The following is an 18310-nucleotide window of genomic DNA, read 5'->3' as shown; positions in this document are numbered from 1 at the left end:
TTGTTAAAATAGTTTACTGGCAATATCAATGCTGGCTGGTGCACACTGTATCCATGGCTAATTAGTTGATGCCATTGGAGCCCTGAGTTGAATGTAAATTTAGGATACAAATATGTGACCTTCCTAGGTGCAAATGCAGTGTACAGTACAGAAAGTTGGGGGTGTTTGTGATTTTTTTTTAAATAACTATTACCACGTCTTCACAAAAGGTGTGATCATCTAATTAGAGAAGGAAAAAAACAAAAAGAGAGACATTAAGTCCGCAGGGAAAAGAGCAGGCGTGATCACTTTTAAACTTTTTAGTCTTTATTATGCAGGTTTGAAATAAAAGAAGCATTGTGACACAAACCGATGCTGCTGGCAAGAAAAGAAAAGAGCAGCACCCAAAATGTAAAAAATAAAGAAATAATCATTGTTGTGGTCATCATCATTAAGTTTATCAAACCAAAGAAAAGAAACAATAAAATAAGAATAAAAATATACCTCCATCATAAGAAGCAAAGGTGATCTACTTTATTTTATAAATAAGAACCTGTCAAATGGCTGATGGGCAACTAGCAGAAAACAATATGCTGATAACCATTTAAAATATTTATCATTACTGGCTTTACAAATAAAATAACTACAATTGGCAGGGTTTTTTTTTTTTGTACACAACTTAAAATGTTATAGTTTTGCAGCAACTAAAACTGAAATGATGCTACACTTAAAGAGATAAAAACGAGATGTCTTGTCATCAAAATGCATTTCTGTTAATCACACAAAAGTTTAAAAAAAGATGAGATCAACACAACCAAACACCAACTGGAAAGTTATAAAAGTCACCGTAATGTGGCTGTGATGGCTCCATTCACATATTTCATTACTTCACTTCTCATTGTAGAAGGACACAAAACTGACATTATGGTCAGACAACATAACAGAAGGGTGGGGCAGGCATTTTGAGGCAATTTTTTTTTCACCTGCAACATTACATCTCATTTTATTTCACAGCGCTTCTTTCTCTTTTTCTATCTCTTTGCTCTCCATCTCTCACCTGGCTCTTTCCATTTAATGATCTGCAGGACACATATTGTGTATTCAGTTTTAGATTGAACTTTATTGGAAAAAAACACACCAGTGAGCACAGATTTAATGCAAGAATGAGAGTGTGAAATACTCCTCTGAAATCCAGCTGCACAAGGCTGTTAAAATTCACGAGAAAGACTCGACGCTCGAACGCTGAGACACTCCTGCACACATGTGTCCGTGCATGTACACACATACATACTCAGCCGCACACGTCATGAATGTGGTACATTCTAACGTCCAGGCATGCATGCGCCCACAAACCCACCCACACGCACACGCACACACCCACACCCACACACACCCACACACACACACAATGACTTACAGGTAATATTAAAGAAGAAACAAATCTATCTGGACTTCCAATTCCCAATTTGATCCCATAAAAGTGATATTTACAATCACACTGTGACAGCTCAGTAGACCTCAACAGGTCTTTAATATTAAAAAAGATTCTTTTTGTTTTGTTTCTCTTCCCCACCCAGACTTTTTGTATTAATTTGCAGGCCCTTAAGCAAAGCTACGATAACATCAAGGCCTGCTAGAACCTACTAAATGTTAATATTTCTCTATAGAACAGGGCCCATCGCTTACTGGCAAAAAAAGAGGAACGGTTTTGCAAGCCAGAAATAAATAAAACAGCATCAATAACAACAAAAAAAAGAAAAAAACAAATGGAAAATAAAGCGATTAAAGGAAAGGAAGAGTATTTTTCTTTCTTCTTGTTCTAATTAAAGCTGGATGGGGTCCCTGAGGGGACTTTATGGTGACACACGAGAGGAGTGCTCTGCAGCCCGGCCTGTATCAGAGAGGGGGCAGAGACACACAACTCAGAAGGTGGGAGAGGGGTGGGTGGGTAGGGCGTGGGGGGAGGCTTTATAAGTGCTTGGCAAATTTCAACAGCAAGAGGACTGCTAATACATTAAGTGGTACAGACAGTAGTCATCAAACTCTGTTCACAAGTTCTAGAAACTGAGAAAAATAAAAATTACACTGACAAAAAAAGGTGGTGGTGACGTGTGTGATTGTGTGTGTGTGTGTGTGAAGCGGCATGTGTGCGTTTGCATGTGCATGTGTGTGTTTGTATGTCAAGTGTACACTGCATGTAAGTGTGCACGTCAGAAGAAGAAGAAGAAGAATGGAGGGGTTGGGGGAGGAGTGGGGGAGTGGAATAGGGGATGAGAGTAGACTCCTCTGTGTCGTTTTTGTCGACAGAGTATCATCTTCAGTTTCAGGTGAGGTAGAGTGGCTTGTCCCTGCCTATCATGTTGCCACTGGAAAAAAAACAAATAAACAAACAAACAAAAAAACGGAAAATCAAAAACACGGCACAGTTTAGATTATGAGTCACACTCTACAACTCTACAAAATAGAAAGGAAGAGGGAAATCAGAGGTGCATTTTTCCTTGATTGCATGATCGTTCCCTGGTGGTGATCATTTAATTTTTCTTAGTTTGTTTCTCAAAACAAACCCTCTTAATGAAATAAAAATTGCACTGTAATTGAGCATGAACAGCACTATTGACTTACGATATCTTCAGTGCTGCAGGGCTGCGCAGTTTGCCAAATCATTTAGTATAATAAGAGTGAAAACTTGTGTTTGGAACTTGTTTTTTTTTTCTCTTCTTTTTACTGCTGTCTGACAAACACATGACAAGCTCTATTATCTCACCATTACCTCTACAGCTGTCTCCCCTGTCTCAATGGAAGAGAGCTGACAATTTTCAACACTTACTTTGCAAAAGCAGTGGAAGAGACATCTGCCATAGCTATAACTATACTATAACTTATTTCTGCAGGAATTCTGGTCTAAGGTCAAATGCAACTAAATTATGAGGTAAATATGGTGTCAAATTCCATTTTTTAACTGAGGCTTTTTACCATTAAGTGTAATTAATTTGTCTGTGTTCCACATTTATTTAACATGATATGATTTGAAGAATTTCCACTGACCTGCAGTGGTTGCCACACTCCCGATTGCAGTATTCATTGTCCCAATCATGGGTCTGAGCCACTCCAGGGCCTGGACCAGGGCCAGGAGCTCCTGGAGACTGGGAACCCCCAATGCTCTTCTGGTACTCTGACTGGAGGTGGGAAAAACCCTATAGGGAGTACATTAAAATTAGGCACACATCTTAAATTATAATCTCCTAGCAGCAGACGTGTCTTAGTTTGTCACTATACCTGCTGCCCTGGAGGTGGGGAGTGAAGAGAGGCCTGAAGCCCCATCTGGTGAGAGATGATTGACTGGGACTGGACCTGCTGCATGCGGATAGGCTGGTTGAGGAGTGAGCTCTGGTGCAGGGAGAGCTGCTGGTGGGGGTGAAGTGGTGGGCTGATCTGGAAGGAGGAAGGGGGAGAGGCACTAATGCTGGGCAGCATCTGCGATTGGCTGAGTGTCTGCGACAGAGTGTGGCGAGGGGCGTGTCCTGCATAGCTCTGCAGGTCAGTAAGTGGGAAGGCCCCAGGCCCCAGGTATGGCGATGACGGCTGGGGAGGAGGTGGCACACTGTACAGCGGCGGGTTGCCTGGCATCATATGTGGAGAAGCCTGACTTGTCTGGGCACTTTTTGTCTCCACGGGGTCATTATATGTCTTAAAGAGAGAGAAAATCAAGAACAATGGTTACAATCCATGTAACAATATATTAACTCTTATGGCTTATTGCAGTACAACATAGAACCCAGTATAAAAAATAATAATTGTTTGTATCACCACTTAAGGCTAACTCAGTCCCCATATACTCTCATTTAAAATCATTGTATGTGCAACTTTAGCATGCAAATATTGCTTGAACGTGATGAGTGCAAGCACGCAACAACCACTTGGTTGGTGGTTCCATTGCTCGGGTTTCCAGTCTACATACCAAAGTATTCCTGGGGAAGACACTAAGCTTCGAGTTTACCAGTAATAAGCCAAAATGCACAAGCTGTATATTGCAAACAACACCCCTACTATTTCCATAGGAATAAAGACAGTAAGTGCTGTACTTGATTAAATATCATCAGCAAGTCTATAACAGATGTATAAAAGCACTGTACAGTGAGAAAGATTATTCACACTATTCAAGACAGCTGCCACTCATCACAGAAGTGGACATCCCATCAAATATACTCCAAGGTCAAACCATGCAATGCAAGAGATACTTCTCAGAGTCTACAGGCTTCAGCGTGCTAAATGTTAAAGTTTATAGCAGTTTAATTAGAACAAGACTAAACAAGTATGGCTCGTATGGAAGGGTTTCCAGGAGAAAGTACTTTCTCTCTAATAAGAACATGGCTGCACTGCTTAGTTTTGCAAAGTTGCACCTGAACAAACCACGACTTCTGGAACAATGTCCTTGGGACAGATAAGACCAAAGCGGAGATGTTTGGTTTTCGAAACCCAAAAACAGCCGATCAGAAACACACCTCATACCAACTGTCAAGCACAGTGGTGTAGGGGTGATGATTTTGGTTTGTTTTGCAGCCACAGGACCTGGGCACCTTGCAGTCAGTGAGCCTATCATGAATTCCTCTGTACACCAAAGTATTCTAGAGTCAGATGTGAGGCCATCTGTCTGACAGCTAAAGCTTGGCCAAAACTGGGTCATGCAACAGGACAATGATCCCAAGCACAGCAGCAAATCCACAACAGAATGGCTGAAAAAGAAAGACAACTGCCCAGAAAAAGTCCAGACCTCAACCTGATTGAAATGTTTGTAAGCACCTTAAGAGAACTGTGCATAAACAAAACCCCACAAAACCTCAATAAAGTGAAGGCTGTAAAAAATAATGGTCTGAATTCTTTTCTTAACAATGTGACAGACTGATTAATTCTTACAGAAAATGATAACATTCAAGTTATTTCTGCAAAAGGTGGTTTTACAAGCTACTGAATCATGGGATATACTTAGTTTTTCACACTTTTCCAATTTAGCTTAGTGTTTGTTTCATAAGCAATGACATGGTGTCATATGTCATGTATTGCTGCTCATCTGAGGTTGTATAAATAGTTTTAGAGCTTGCTAAGTAACAGACTGTTTTAGTATATCTAATGCGTAAAATCTTAGAACTGAAAGAGAGTCTACCATCCTCTTCACATGGCTGTACCATATAAAAAACACAAAGTACTCAAATTTTAAAACATTCGTTATTATATTAAGCTATCTTTGCTTATTCAACCTATAGTTCCCACCCATTCTTTATTCTTTCTGTTTTTAATGTATTAAATGACCTAGCCCCGCCCACCTCCACTGCACTCACATGCAGTACACACGCATCTGTTCTGCAGACTGTTCTGTCTCCCTTTTTTTTCATGGGGGAAAGTGTATGTCTATCTATGAAATGCATCCAGTATTTCTCATTAACTGTCGGACTGGCTGGAGTTATATGAGGTGGTTTGCTACTTTTTTATGGCTCCCATCCATCCAACTGAATCCCTGAAATAATCAATGGAACGGGAATGAATGGATGGATAAAGAAGAGAGACAGACACATTCGGAGGGTCAAGTGGAAAATGAAATGCTAAAAAAAATGAAGTGAGAAGAGAGGAAAAGAGTGAGATAATAGATTTGATCTGTGTCAACTTGAGACTTGCAGACATTTAAAGTTGTGTATTGCAGCAGAAGGATTTACAATAAACAATATTTAAGTTGAAAGATAGTTTGCCAAGACTGAAACGAATATGATATTTAATATAAAGTGCATCTTTTTAAAATGTAAACTTTTTAAATTCTCAGTGTGGAGTTTTTTAGGTTGAAACAAACATGAGAGAAATGACATGGCATATAGTGGGTAGCTAAGAAACTTTAGTTTGTCTTCTCTCCTCACAAACAAACTAACATGAGTCACAAAACAAAAAGGCAACAGGTGCACGCTTAAGAAGTGAATCTTTCAAATGAAGCTCCAATTACCTCCAATTCCACCCACCCCGATTCACTCTGAAAAGACCCCTTCATTGGTAATTAAAAAAAAGAGAGTCGTGTTGAATCATGAGATTCAGCCCTGCATTCAGATTGGCTGATCCTGAATGAGTGAAGGAGGGTCTGCAGGCTTATTTTAGTCAGTCAGATTTTTGACTGGCAATCTACCAGCATATAGTATCAATCAAGCCCCTGTATAGGAGCAATGACATGAATGTCTAATTGCAGCAAAGACAAGAGATGAGAATAGTCTTTTTAGCTGAAAGTATGCCACAGTGAAGAGGCTGATGAATTAACTATTCATGCCTTAATCAAGGTGCTTGTTTTCGGCCCATGAGCACGAGAGGAAGTGAGGCGCTGTGCTTAGTGGAGACAGGAGGAGGGAGGGAAAAGAGGAGGGGCTCGGTATATGCTAATGCAATTTAGAGTTGTATTTAAAAAAAAACACAATGCAGAAAGGGAGAAATAAAATGCTGTACACCAAAAGACTGACATCCCTGTACCATCACGACTGTAGTACAGACAAACCAATGAGGACTAGTAGTCTAGCAGCTTTTTTAAAGAAAATAATTAGGAATTGTTTTGTTTTTTACACAAGCATTGATAAAAATATGTTAATGTGCTGAGCTAAACTGTAGTAACCTGCATCAAAGAGAGAGCAGTAGGTGTGCGCAGACCTCAGGCAACACATTAGTGGCGCATCAGGGAGGACAGAAACACCAAGAGGATAGCAAATGACAGGTAATGTCCACTTCTACTCTTACACATGCACAGGAAACACACACGCATGTACTATTACTTTCCATTTCTCCCCAGGTTCCAAATCGGGTGTGTTTGAGGCCTAATTTTCACTGTTCTCCTGTGAGCACACACACAGGCTCCTTCTCTCTCTGACACAGACACACATATATATATGCACAAACATAGCTCAGTGCAGCTTGTGGACCCTTTCCATGGAATAAAAGTGAAAGGAATTCTGTCTAATTTATCATCCCTTATATCGCCGCTGACCCATGTATATCAAAGACGTGACCCCCGCTGTTACCTTGGAAACCAGACTGGCTCTGTAGGCGGCCAGGGCTTTCAGGTACTCCTTCTTAGCAGCCTCTGTTTTCCTCTTGTAGCTCTGCAGGAACAAACACAACAACAACAACGATTGATTACAAGGTGATGTGAAAGGCTAAAATGACCCTGTGGTCCACACTGACTGATGTGAATGAGATTTTGGGAGTCATGGTGTGATTGCGTGACCCGGCGGTGTACTCCATGATGAAAAACATATCGAATGCATTCACTTCCCAGTTATCAGGTCAGGGAGATTTGACCATCTGCATGATGTTTGCGTATCTGAAAGTAGTTCTTTTTCTTCAGAATATCCAGAATGAAATGTGCATAAAGCTTGTGCACAATAGCGTGAAAATAGTTTGAAATTCTGCAGAGTTAAATGAGGAGCGAGATGCTGTTTGTCATTTTGTGTACTGCTTTTCTGTCTCTTCCTCTATTAAGGCTGTTGCTCATCTCTTAATCAGAGCTGATGTCCCAGCAAATCATTCAGACGAGGGGGAAAAAAATAAATAAAAGAATTCAAAACAGCATTAGCAAAGAAGCAATCTCAAGCCTTCTGAATGAACCTCAAATGATGCGTTAAGACAGGGAATTCGAATTAATGTCATCACATGTCACTCACAGGCTCTTTATGGCTGCCAGTGCCTTTGTGATGCAGGAAAAGCAAGTTGCAAAAAGTCCATCCTTAAATCGATAAGGAAGACTCAGATCTCAGCTCATCTCAGGAACGTTTTAATATAAAGGAGAATGTACGTTTGTGCGTGACTAAATGCACTGGGTAATTACTGATCCTCCGCGAGGAGACTGTCTGTGGCTCTGTGGACGGGGTCATTTCTTTCAAAGAGGTGGGGTAGGATAACCATTAAGCATTCATGCCTTGCCAAATGCGCATAGGCTGGCAGCCGCTAACACGTACAGTCGATAAACAAACAGACATACACAAAGAACAGCAAACAAACCGGGATGACGGCGGATACAATCTCATGCTCAAACAGCTGATGTTTATCCACTCATTCATCCTTATTTACAATATCATAATTGTTTTCCTTCTTTGATAGACATTTTGGAACAAGAATGGATGAATTAGGCACTCATCCAGACTTTAAAAATAAAAACAAGTAAAAAAAATCAATCAAAATAATAATAATGATCCCCATGAGGAAATTCATTGAAAAAATACAAAATAAAAAAATAAAAACGGGCTTACCCATCACCTCTTATAGACTGACAGACCCACGGTTGCTTCTTTAATAACCCAAACTACTCCCAGCAGCTTTAATTTCAAATTAATTTAACACAGCTAATGATTTGCGCAACGACGGATACTTTTAAATAAATTACCATGCCTAAGGATGTCTAATTATTCCAAAGTGGGCAGATTCATTAGCAATTGAAGCCGTCAAAGGCTGCAGGTCAGTATGAATAAAAAATAACAAAGCTGCAAGGAGAGAGCATATGCCTCTATCGTAATCCTGACACAGAGGTGTCCCGGCTGAATTAGCCCCTAATTGTACCTTAATGAAATGTTCTTGTTTGATAACCAGTTAATTACAGGAGACAATAACTCTGCACCCTGCTGACACTGAAGAGAGTGATTACTCTATGACTGAAAGACCCGACGATTGGTGAGAGGAGAAGTAGGAGGAGAGGAAACAAACGGGAAGCAAAATGGAGGAGAAATAGGCAGAGGCACATTAAAACGAAAGAAAAAAAAGCACAACGGTGTTAGAATACTAGACAAAGACGCAGAAAACGGACTAAAAATAGTTGAATATTGCGCGACAGATTTTTAAACTTAACACAGAGAAGGAGTTTAATATCTAAACATGCCATCTTTTCAAACTGACAGTGCTCTTTTCTTTCCTCCCTTTCACTGGTACAAATCAACACAGACTCAATTAAATAATACTAAGGTTTCTCCTCCCTCCTCCCCAAATCCATTATCACTGTTCCTCCCCATTGCAGTAAAAACTGAAAATTGATCTTAATCTTAAATAACAAAAACAAGAAAAGTGTTCTTTTGTGTTTCTGGGGCAGCTTTAACATGTAGTCACCTTGAGGGATAGCACAGCCCAAATAATGCATTGATCTTGCACTATAAAGCAAAGGCCTTTGGGAATTAAAAAGCGCTGTATAGCGTGCAAGCTATGAAAACAGCTTAATAAAAAAAGAAAATATGAACATAAACATGAATTTAAAAAAGAAAAAAACAAGACTTTGTTCTTGCAAACTCAAGGGCGGCACTGGAGAATACACAACAACACAAGCAAAGTGGGAAAAATGCACACTGAAGCGTAACAAAAAGAATCACAGAAGGAACATAAATCACAACAATGAAACTTTTGATCGTTTCTTCAATAAACTACAGCAATAAAAAAACACTGCCTTCAGTGCACTTATGTGAATTTTGCTGCACTGTGTGTTTGACGAGCGCTATAGGTAATTGGAAACAGGGGCTGTGATCTAGTTAAAACAAAGCTGTGCGTAGGGGAAGGGTTGTGTTTACATTCTGGAGGTCCTGCATGGCTCCAGAGGGTCTGACTGTGACATGAGAGAGCACACCTCGTGGGTCCGAGAGAGATGACGTGACAGCCAACAATTAAGTAAGTAGATGTCTTGGATTTTTTAGGCCTTTTGACACTTTGTACAAGCAAACATTTGATTCTCTTTAATAAAATCTCTACAGATACTGTAAATGTGGCATGCCTAACAACAGCACACAGCAGGATTCAGATCTACGGTTTGACCAGGTCATACCAAAACCTTTCATTTCTACTTTTTGAACCATTTTTAGGTGGATTTAAAAATCATTTTCCTGTTAAAAGGCACACTTCTAGTTCACCTTTAACTTTTGGATAGAAGGTGTCCCATTATCTTCAAACACTCTTGGATATGATGCACAATTCTATTTTTTTCATTAGCAAATACTGCAGGCTGCCCACTCCCTGAGGCAGAAAGCTAGCTCTCAGACTAAGCTAGAGGTGTAGCAGTTGTGATAATTTTCTCCTGTAACACTAACACAGAGCATATCAACTGGTCATTTCTCTACAACACGTTTTTGTCTTTACCTTTTTGCTCACTCATTAACTCTAGTTTTGCTTTAATGGTTTTTTTTTTAGGACAACAGGACTCAAATTGCGCATTCTTCTAGTCTTCTTGGATGCAAAAATGCATTTTGACCTGCGGATTCTGTAATGAAATTTGAGGGTTCCTGGACGTGTTTGGCATCAAACAGTTTTTGGAGAAAGTGGCAGTTGTTTGCAATCTACCCTACTTGAAGACAACCGTCCCTGCAGTGAAATTACTTAATTCAAATAATTTGGAGACCAATTTAAATCAGTTTGAAGGAGCTCTTTAGCTCTTGGTATTATGGCATCCCGTAAAAACAGCAAACCGAAAAATTGGCATAAAATCTAGTTTATTTCTCAGAAGGTACAATACATGTAGGGGTTCACTTACTTTTGTATGTGACCAGTGTTTTTTATTTATTCAAATAACAAAAATGACTACCAAGCTCAAATTTTTATCACATTTATTCATTTGTTTTCAAGGGAGATCAAATGTTACCCAAAATATTTAGGATACGAGCGCATTACGAATGCATTTTACTATTATATTACCAACCAGCAGATGTGAATGCAGGACGCTATAATGTCCTTTCATGAATTTATTTCATTATGAAAGACCAGGACAGAAATTTTAATGACTTTAATGAGGATTAATGTGCACTAGCTGAATTGGTTGTACTCTGTAAATACACGGTTATCAAGTTTATCCATTTGCTGGCCTGGAATAAATGACAGTGCTAGTCAGTGAGAATAATTAGAGCACTCACAGTGTTATTGCCCAGACAGGCTACTACATTTTATTCCATAATGACATCATTACCTCAAGTTAATTATGTGTCTTGCGAGGTGACATGTTTGATTAAACACATGAATGCACAAACAAATCAAAAAATTAGCTGTGAAATGGCATGCTAAATGGCTGGATTTTAATGGTGGAATTGCCATATTATTAGTTTTGTCTGTGCTTCCAGGTAGAGCTGTGAAGGACAAATGCATAAAGGATGAGATAAAGACAGACATACAGAGACAGAAAGAAAGAGAGTTGCATCTGCAGTGCAAAATCTAAGGTGAATAAGAAACCGGGACACAAGGGGTTAAGCAGCACAAACAATAACATTTCAGGAGAAGATGTCCTTGAGGCAAAACCAAGGACAAGGCAATTGCTAATCTTGTATTCCCAGCATGATCAAATCACCAGGCAACAGATATAAATAAAAGGACAGGAAATGAGGAATTCACATTCAAGGGTGTCAGCAGCGAAATGAAGATTCATGGTGAAGAGCCCTGGTGAAGGCGGCAAAAATTAACTGCAAATAAAAGGGACAGACGGCCTCCAAAGTCCAGCGTATGAAGTAGGTTTGGTGGGAGAAAAACACACATGCTAGATAGGGTCTGGTAGATGGTGGCTGGGGCTGGGGAGAATGGGCTGCACTTTGTCATGGAGACAGGTGCTTTTATTTGACACCCAATAGGCTGCGCCCTGACTGGATATTCTAAAAATATGAGTCTGCGCATGATCATCAGACTGTCTCGTTTTTCATTCATTTCACACCATCATTTGTTACCACAAACACACAGACAAAAAAAAACCTTTGACTTTGCCTGTTGGACTGGAATGTGGAAAATGAAATAGAGAAAATGTGCTGGACAGGAAACCTCTAAACTGCAGTACATGTTAATGCAGCTTCATATGCACAGGTTGGGTTATAATAAAATCAAATTGACCATTCAGTTCAGGTAAATATAGTTACACTGCTGGTGGTTAAAAACTTTACAAGTGTGAGTGCAAGAAAAACTGATAATATGAAAGACGTTTAATACGAGACTCTCACTTCATAAAATATAAGCATAAAAAATGTTCTTTGCTTCACTCTCATGCAAGCTGCAATCACCCAGAGTGGCGGGTAGTTCTTTAATTGTAGAATTAGAATTACAAGTTTTTACTGATGCATTATTCAACTTCCAAAAAAACCCCCCACAAACAAAAAAAAAACGGGTCGCTCATTATAATGGCGAAGCCAAGGAAAATTATCACCAGCTAAATAAAACTCAGTATGTCCATCAACAATTGTTGGAACCCAAAAGCAGATCTAAAAGGTGAGTGAATACTGAACTTGTAATTGTTAGGTAGGCAGACGCAAGCTGCTCAATGTGTAAATAGGCATCTGTTTTTCTTTGTTTTGCTTTTTCTTTTTTCACAATTTTACCACGCTGGCATCATCCTAAAAGGTGATAGCAATGCATCCTAGCTTATTTCTTTTTCTCTCTTTTGTCTTTAAACATTTTTCATTTGCAAGCTACATTTTTATGCTCCTTCTCCTACTTAAAGGATATTAACCTCTTGCCATCGGGTAGTCACAACTGCCACAAGGTCAAAACTGTTTCAGTTTTCATGGAGTGAATTTAGAACTTTTGCAAGGTATTTTTTTTAGATGTTTGATAAACAAACAAAAAAAAAGATCTTTCCAGAACTCATAGTGTATAACATGAATATTAAAAAAGCCTACCTGTTTTTGCTCCTCTCCCAGACCATCCCACATGGAGGCTACTATTTTGGATACGTCTCCAAAAGTGGCATTGGGATTCTGTCCTTTAATGGCTGCCTGAGTGTCTCTGAAGAACAAGGCGTAGGCCGACACAGGCTTTGTAGGCTCGTTTGGATCCTTCTTCTTCTTCTTTTTTTGGGGTTTGGGCTTGGGCTTCATCATCTCCGAAGACGGTCGCTTCTCACCCGTGATCTGGAAGACCATCAGTGGCACAAAACAAAACAAAAAAACAGCTTATTGACACTGAAAGTGAGTCTACTAATTCGACTCGGAATGAATAATTGCATTGTTGATGAATGCTTATAGCGCTGTGCCCAGGTGAAACATGTAAGCTTCATTAAATCCTTAATTTCTTTTCTCTGTTCAATACCCAGTGTTTGGATATTGCGGCAATGATTCACCGACAGTAACAATTTACACACAGAGACTCTGGTTGACAGCAGTTTTTCTCCCTGCCTTACTTTGTCAAAAATAACATCTGTTATTTGAATGTATCAAACCTTTTCAAATCTTTATTTTGCAGTTGTTCAGCAAGTCATAAATTCTGAATTTTCATGCTAGGGGTGAAAGGAATTTTAAATCGCCTGCTGTATCTGCTCTGGCTTTGATGTGGTCTCAGAATGAATTGGAGAGAGCAAATGGAATTACTTACTGATAGGAGAGATGGTAATCATTTTTATTCACACACACAGTGAGAAGCACAGCAAAGATGTATAGGCTGGGAAATATATATTTTTTAAACTAAAGGATCCCCTTCTTGTTATACTGTATCACTGTGAGCTGGCAGTTAAATACACAGATGAATCTGAAACACTGTGGAAGTGGCAGATTCAATTATACACTCATTCACATTCCTCTGACAGAAACGAAGCAAATCCACAGAGACACTGGTTGGTGGGCAATTTATGAAAGCAGTTTTACAGATTTACATAAACCAAATGAATGTAAACAACTATCCTTCTCTTCTCATTTAAATGAATGAGTGATTTAAATGAAGGAGTGGTTACTTTGGAACCAGACTGTAACTGAGAACATGGTAAAGCAGTGACAAAGTTGGGGAGGACCGGCAACAGATCACGTTGTTGTTGACAAGAACGCCAACCTATTAAAACATGTCTCACATCTTCATTCATTATAGAAATTAAAAAAGGGTTTAATATCAGCTCCTGTGTGTCTAACAATAAGCAGCAAACCTAGATTAGAATGACAGGTATTCACTAAAGTAACATGGGAAACAGAATTTCCTTTTGCTATTAGGGCATAGATTTTGAACTTTTTGAAGAGATTAAAAGTAAATATCTCAAAAAGTTTCTTTTTTAAAAGCATGAAAGGAAAAAAATAGCCATAGCTCCAACTCCAGCAATGTTCGAGTTTTCCAGGCAGCCAAATAACCCAAGCACAAGCATTCCTATTCCTGTGTTCCTCTTAAACTCAGCACTGCGGATTACATGTTAACAACCTGGTACAAGCACTGCCAAGCCTTTATCGCCACTGCTACATGCCAGAGAAGCCACACCAGTACCTTCAAATGAGGATCAGTCTCCTCTTCCTGATTGGAGCTTGAAGGGGAGGGTGTGGCCGATTTACTTCCGGGAGGTGAGGGGGAACCATGAGGCACTGCACTCCGGCTGACCTGTGGGTTTAGCTGGGATAGTGCACTCATGGGGTTGGGCAGTATCGGAGGTGAGTTGTTTATCAGGGTGTGGTTACGGGCAGGGTCATAATGAGCGCCATCAGGATGCTGGTGATGGTGTTGCTGTTGGTGGTGGTGCAAAGCCATCTCCTGCATCTGGGGTGAGAGAAGAACACCAGCTTTACTATCTTCTCTACTTAAAACTCCTGACTGCCAATTAGCCAAATATGCAAATGTTTCGAAGTGGAGATGACATGTTCAAATTGGAGAAATTGTGTATATGTGTTGGACAAAATATAAATATAATACAATGAATTATGCGCAAAAAGTTGGGATTGCTAGAGGGAGTTGTCTTTTGGAAGAAAAAAGAGGTCTTACAAATGACCTCAGGCTGAGAGGTTTTCTTTCTTCACTGTCTCACAAAACTGCAGCTTTTTAGCCAGATTACTTGATCTGAAATTGACTTCAACACTGAGGTTTGTGCAGGGTCTGAACTGAAAATGAGACGCATAATAAGTGAAATATCTAAACTAAAACTAACCAAAACAACTACATGCAACATTAAATCAAAGGGCATGCTTGTTCTCTAAATGCTAATGACTTCTACTGTTAACTACTCAGACACAAAAAACTAAAATGTACTGTCTTTGACATCCCTGACTGATCTGAAGCCTGGACATTTTGGGGTTATTGTTTCCTGACATTTTTGACAGTTAGCAGAACCAGAAAATACTTTGAATACATGATTGCTGGGAAGGAGCCTGATGTTTGGTGAGAAAGCAGAAATTAAGCAAAATGCATACTTTAAGGAAGACTGAGAGCTCAAAGCAGCCACAATCCATCCATTCACTGATCCATCCATCCAGCCATAATTAAACATTTTAAATCGATAAATTGGTCACAGTTATAAAGCTACAAAGAATGCCAGCAAACCCTGTAGTTCGCCTGTGAGACTTACAGAGTGTCGAGCATCTTTTGAGCTCCATATTTTTATGGGGTTTAATGTTGTTCACGGCCACAGCAAACAAAATCAGCAACACTGCTCTAAAGACAGCTGCACACTACCTGTGTCAGACACACACAGGTAGAGACTCCAACTAAGTGTGTGTGTTAGTGATTATATGTCTGTAGTATGTTCTGCTACTCAGCTGGCCAAAAACACATAGAGTGCATGTTATTATTTAATAAGGAGAAAATCAGCTTTACAAGTTAGCACCTTTTTTTAACTGCATCCAAGCTTTTTGCATGTAAAAGCCACTCAGTGAACTGTATCCCAAAGCAATTTTGCACTGTTTAACCATTCATCCATATAACACACAGGCTTATCAGTGAAATCAGATTTCAATAGGTCCCTCTATTACAGCTGAAAGTGCAATTTATGGTTCCTATTGACTGCTACAGGCACCAAGTGCAGGCCCCTTGGACACAGTAGCCTGTGTAGTATTGAGGTTAAGATTTACTCATTTACTGCTTCTGAAATCTTTTTTCTTAGTATTTGAAAAGCCAGATGTCTCAGCACCTGGTCAAGCAATCACCGAGTCAATGGTATTAATGAACTGAGATGTTATGCTCATTGTGTTGTAAAAAGGAAAAGAAAATGTATTGCCAACACTTCTATAAGCACAAGCTGAAAAAACTCTTGTAAACTGCTGGGAACGACCCAGGAACATATTCTTTAGTGGTTACAGAATCAGGCTCATAAAGTTCTGTTCTTAGCCATCTAATAAGATCTTCAACAGTAACGACATCAAAAGCTTTATTTCAAGATTCATCAGAACAGAACATGAACACAGACCAAAGGATGCTTTTAATGCAGGCATAAATGGGAATGTTTGGGAATTTACAGATCAGAAAGTGATGAACTAGCATTTGTTAGCTCTTTTAAACATTTATGAGTTAAATAATACATTACACATTAGTGCAGTGCTAAAAAGATCAAATTTAAAGGGCCTGAGCATATGAGGTCTTGATAAACACGAGTAGAGGTTCAGAGATGAAGGCTCAGCACTCTAATCATAATTGGTCCCAGTAGATTGGTAGAATAAAAATGCACAACAAAGTAATGTTGTGCGCAGCTCTGGCCTGCTTTGAAAACTCGTAATATTCACACGACATTAGATTCTGTGTTTGCCTCAGCAGCTGCTCACAAAAGCCAGCAGTGAACAAAGACATTCGTTTTGCATTTCAAATAACCAAGCTCAAACCTCCCCCATCCATGACAATCTCCAACTTCCAATCATAATTCAAAACACCATCACTACACTTCTTAAAACATGAGGAAATAGCTCCAGCAAAATAAGTAGTCAGACAAAAAAAAGGAAGGAGGAAGGAAAAGGGAGTAAAAACGAAGGAAACAGAAATCCATTAATTTTCCATTTTCCATGGACTTGCTCTTTAAGGGTCCTCACAAACCAAGAAGCACTGAAAAACCAATTAATCAAACATGAATGGCCTATCATAGCTATAGCAGATGCATTTCCATAGCAACAGCCTCCAGGCAAAATTGTCACCCTTTAATCTGAGTCACACCATGTTTAATGTAAACAAGGAGGAGACATGCAGAGCAGCGGAGTTCACAGGGGGAAGACGCCACAGTGTCGTGAATATTTGGCCAGCCCCACAACAGTAGAGACAAAAAATAAATAAATAAATAAACAGGATTTACAGACACGCATGCGTTGAAATTACTAGGGATAGTAAACTTAGTTGCAATGTTTCTTCCTTTACTATAGATAAGAACAAACCAACAAACAAAAAAACAAAAAAATGCAAAAAAAAAAAACACCCCCCAAAAAACACTGACTCTACTTGCTATTTGTTTATTTAATGGGTATTTATTTATGTTTGCTCTCATATTTCATGAACCCCATTTTCATTAAAGCTGCATGTTCCGTTCAAGCTAATGAAGCAGTAAGTCATCAGGAAGTACAGAAACATAGAAACTATTCCACTCTGTGTGAAGATAATAGCACAAGATGTTTTATATAAGGATGAAATTGTCCCATTCCAAAGTATGAAAGGCTGAATTATTTTCTTATAGTTACTAAAACCAGATATAACAGATCCTGAAGTCATTACTCAAAACACCCCCACTGTGATAATTTAATTGTAATTTCAACATCCTTTTTGAAATTGTCTCAGAGTGCGTTTAGTTTTGCTTTCACCTGTGTTAGACAGAAAGACCAAGAAGTTATCACATAGCGCCATCAAACCAGAGCTAAATAAAGCTAGTGGCAGACGGCTGTATAAATATTATGAAAGAATCTGACAAAGGTTGCTGGTTGCCATAGGTACTGTATGCTAATTCTTATTGGTATCATCCAAGAGGCTAGAAAGAGGTGGGAGTGCACAGTGAGTAACAGGATTTAGTTGGTCAGTGCTCTCTGCCTTTAGCATGTAACACATACTGACTTTCCATGGAGTCTTGACATGAAGAGCACTGGCTTTATAATCTGTGACACAACATAAAAATCCTGTTATCGTTTTGATTGAGTAAATCTGATAACTTATCCAAAATTTTGAATGTTTTTTTGAATACTTGTACAGTATTGGATTCCTGCTCTCTGCTGGGTATTTCTGTATCTGTGCTTAACCTTCAGAAATGTAGCTGTTTTCTGTACAACACCATGGAAATAGACCGAGGTAAAGCTGAAAGAGAAAACGTGAGAAAAAGTAGAGAAACTATAAGAGGAAAAAGCCTAAGTAGTAAAATTAAAGTTAGCAAAGTTAGCGAGGGGACAGTTAGGTATTGCTTTTTGGTGATGAGCAGCCAGGCAGACCTAAACTGTGATGTAAAGCCAGGAAACTCGGTGTGAACGTGTTCCTCTGCCATCGTTACGCCTGTCGTGTTTGTATTCACATCTTGTACATCATAGTCAAATGGGAGTCAAATAACAAAGGCTTTCCAATTATGTGTAGCACATTGTGTGCGAGATGGAATATCACAAAGCCATTGTTCCCCTGCTCCTGCTGACCTTACCTTTGAAATGGTTTCACGGCTGCTCCAATTGCCTGCACCATTTGA

At 39.3% G+C, this 18310-nt stretch overlaps 1 protein-coding gene across 5 annotated transcripts in view; it reads right to left on the bottom strand.

The window, feature by feature from the left end:
• Positions 1 to 284: 284 nt before the first annotated feature.
• tox2 (TOX high mobility group box family member 2) overlaps positions 285 to 18310 on the bottom strand; it is a 103976-nt gene continuing 85950 nt past the window's right edge. For 2 of the 5 annotated variants that reach the window (XM_013264642.3, XM_019359332.2), the window contains exons 5-10: positions 14176 to 14442; positions 12615 to 12857; positions 7020 to 7100; positions 3256 to 3666; positions 3025 to 3173; positions 285 to 2345 (exon numbers count right to left, since the gene is read on the bottom strand). In XM_013264642.3, the coding sequence (XP_013120096.2) occupies positions 2303 to 2345; positions 3025 to 3173; positions 3256 to 3666; positions 7020 to 7100; positions 12615 to 12857; positions 14176 to 14442 (1194 nt within the window). In that variant the 3' untranslated portion in view covers positions 285 to 2302. The remainder of the gene's footprint in view (positions 2346 to 3024; positions 3174 to 3255; positions 3667 to 7019; positions 7101 to 12614; positions 12858 to 14175; positions 14443 to 18310) is intronic. The other 3 variants (XM_013264643.3, XM_013264644.3, XM_005460792.4) reach the window with 3 other exon arrangements.

The sequence above is a fragment of the Oreochromis niloticus genome, linkage group LG5, assembly GCF_001858045.2.
Source record: "Oreochromis niloticus isolate F11D_XX linkage group LG5, O_niloticus_UMD_NMBU, whole genome shotgun sequence".
NCBI lineage: Eukaryota > Metazoa > Chordata > Actinopteri > Cichliformes > Cichlidae > Oreochromis > Oreochromis niloticus.
This window is presented reverse-complemented; position numbering and strand designations above follow the sequence as displayed.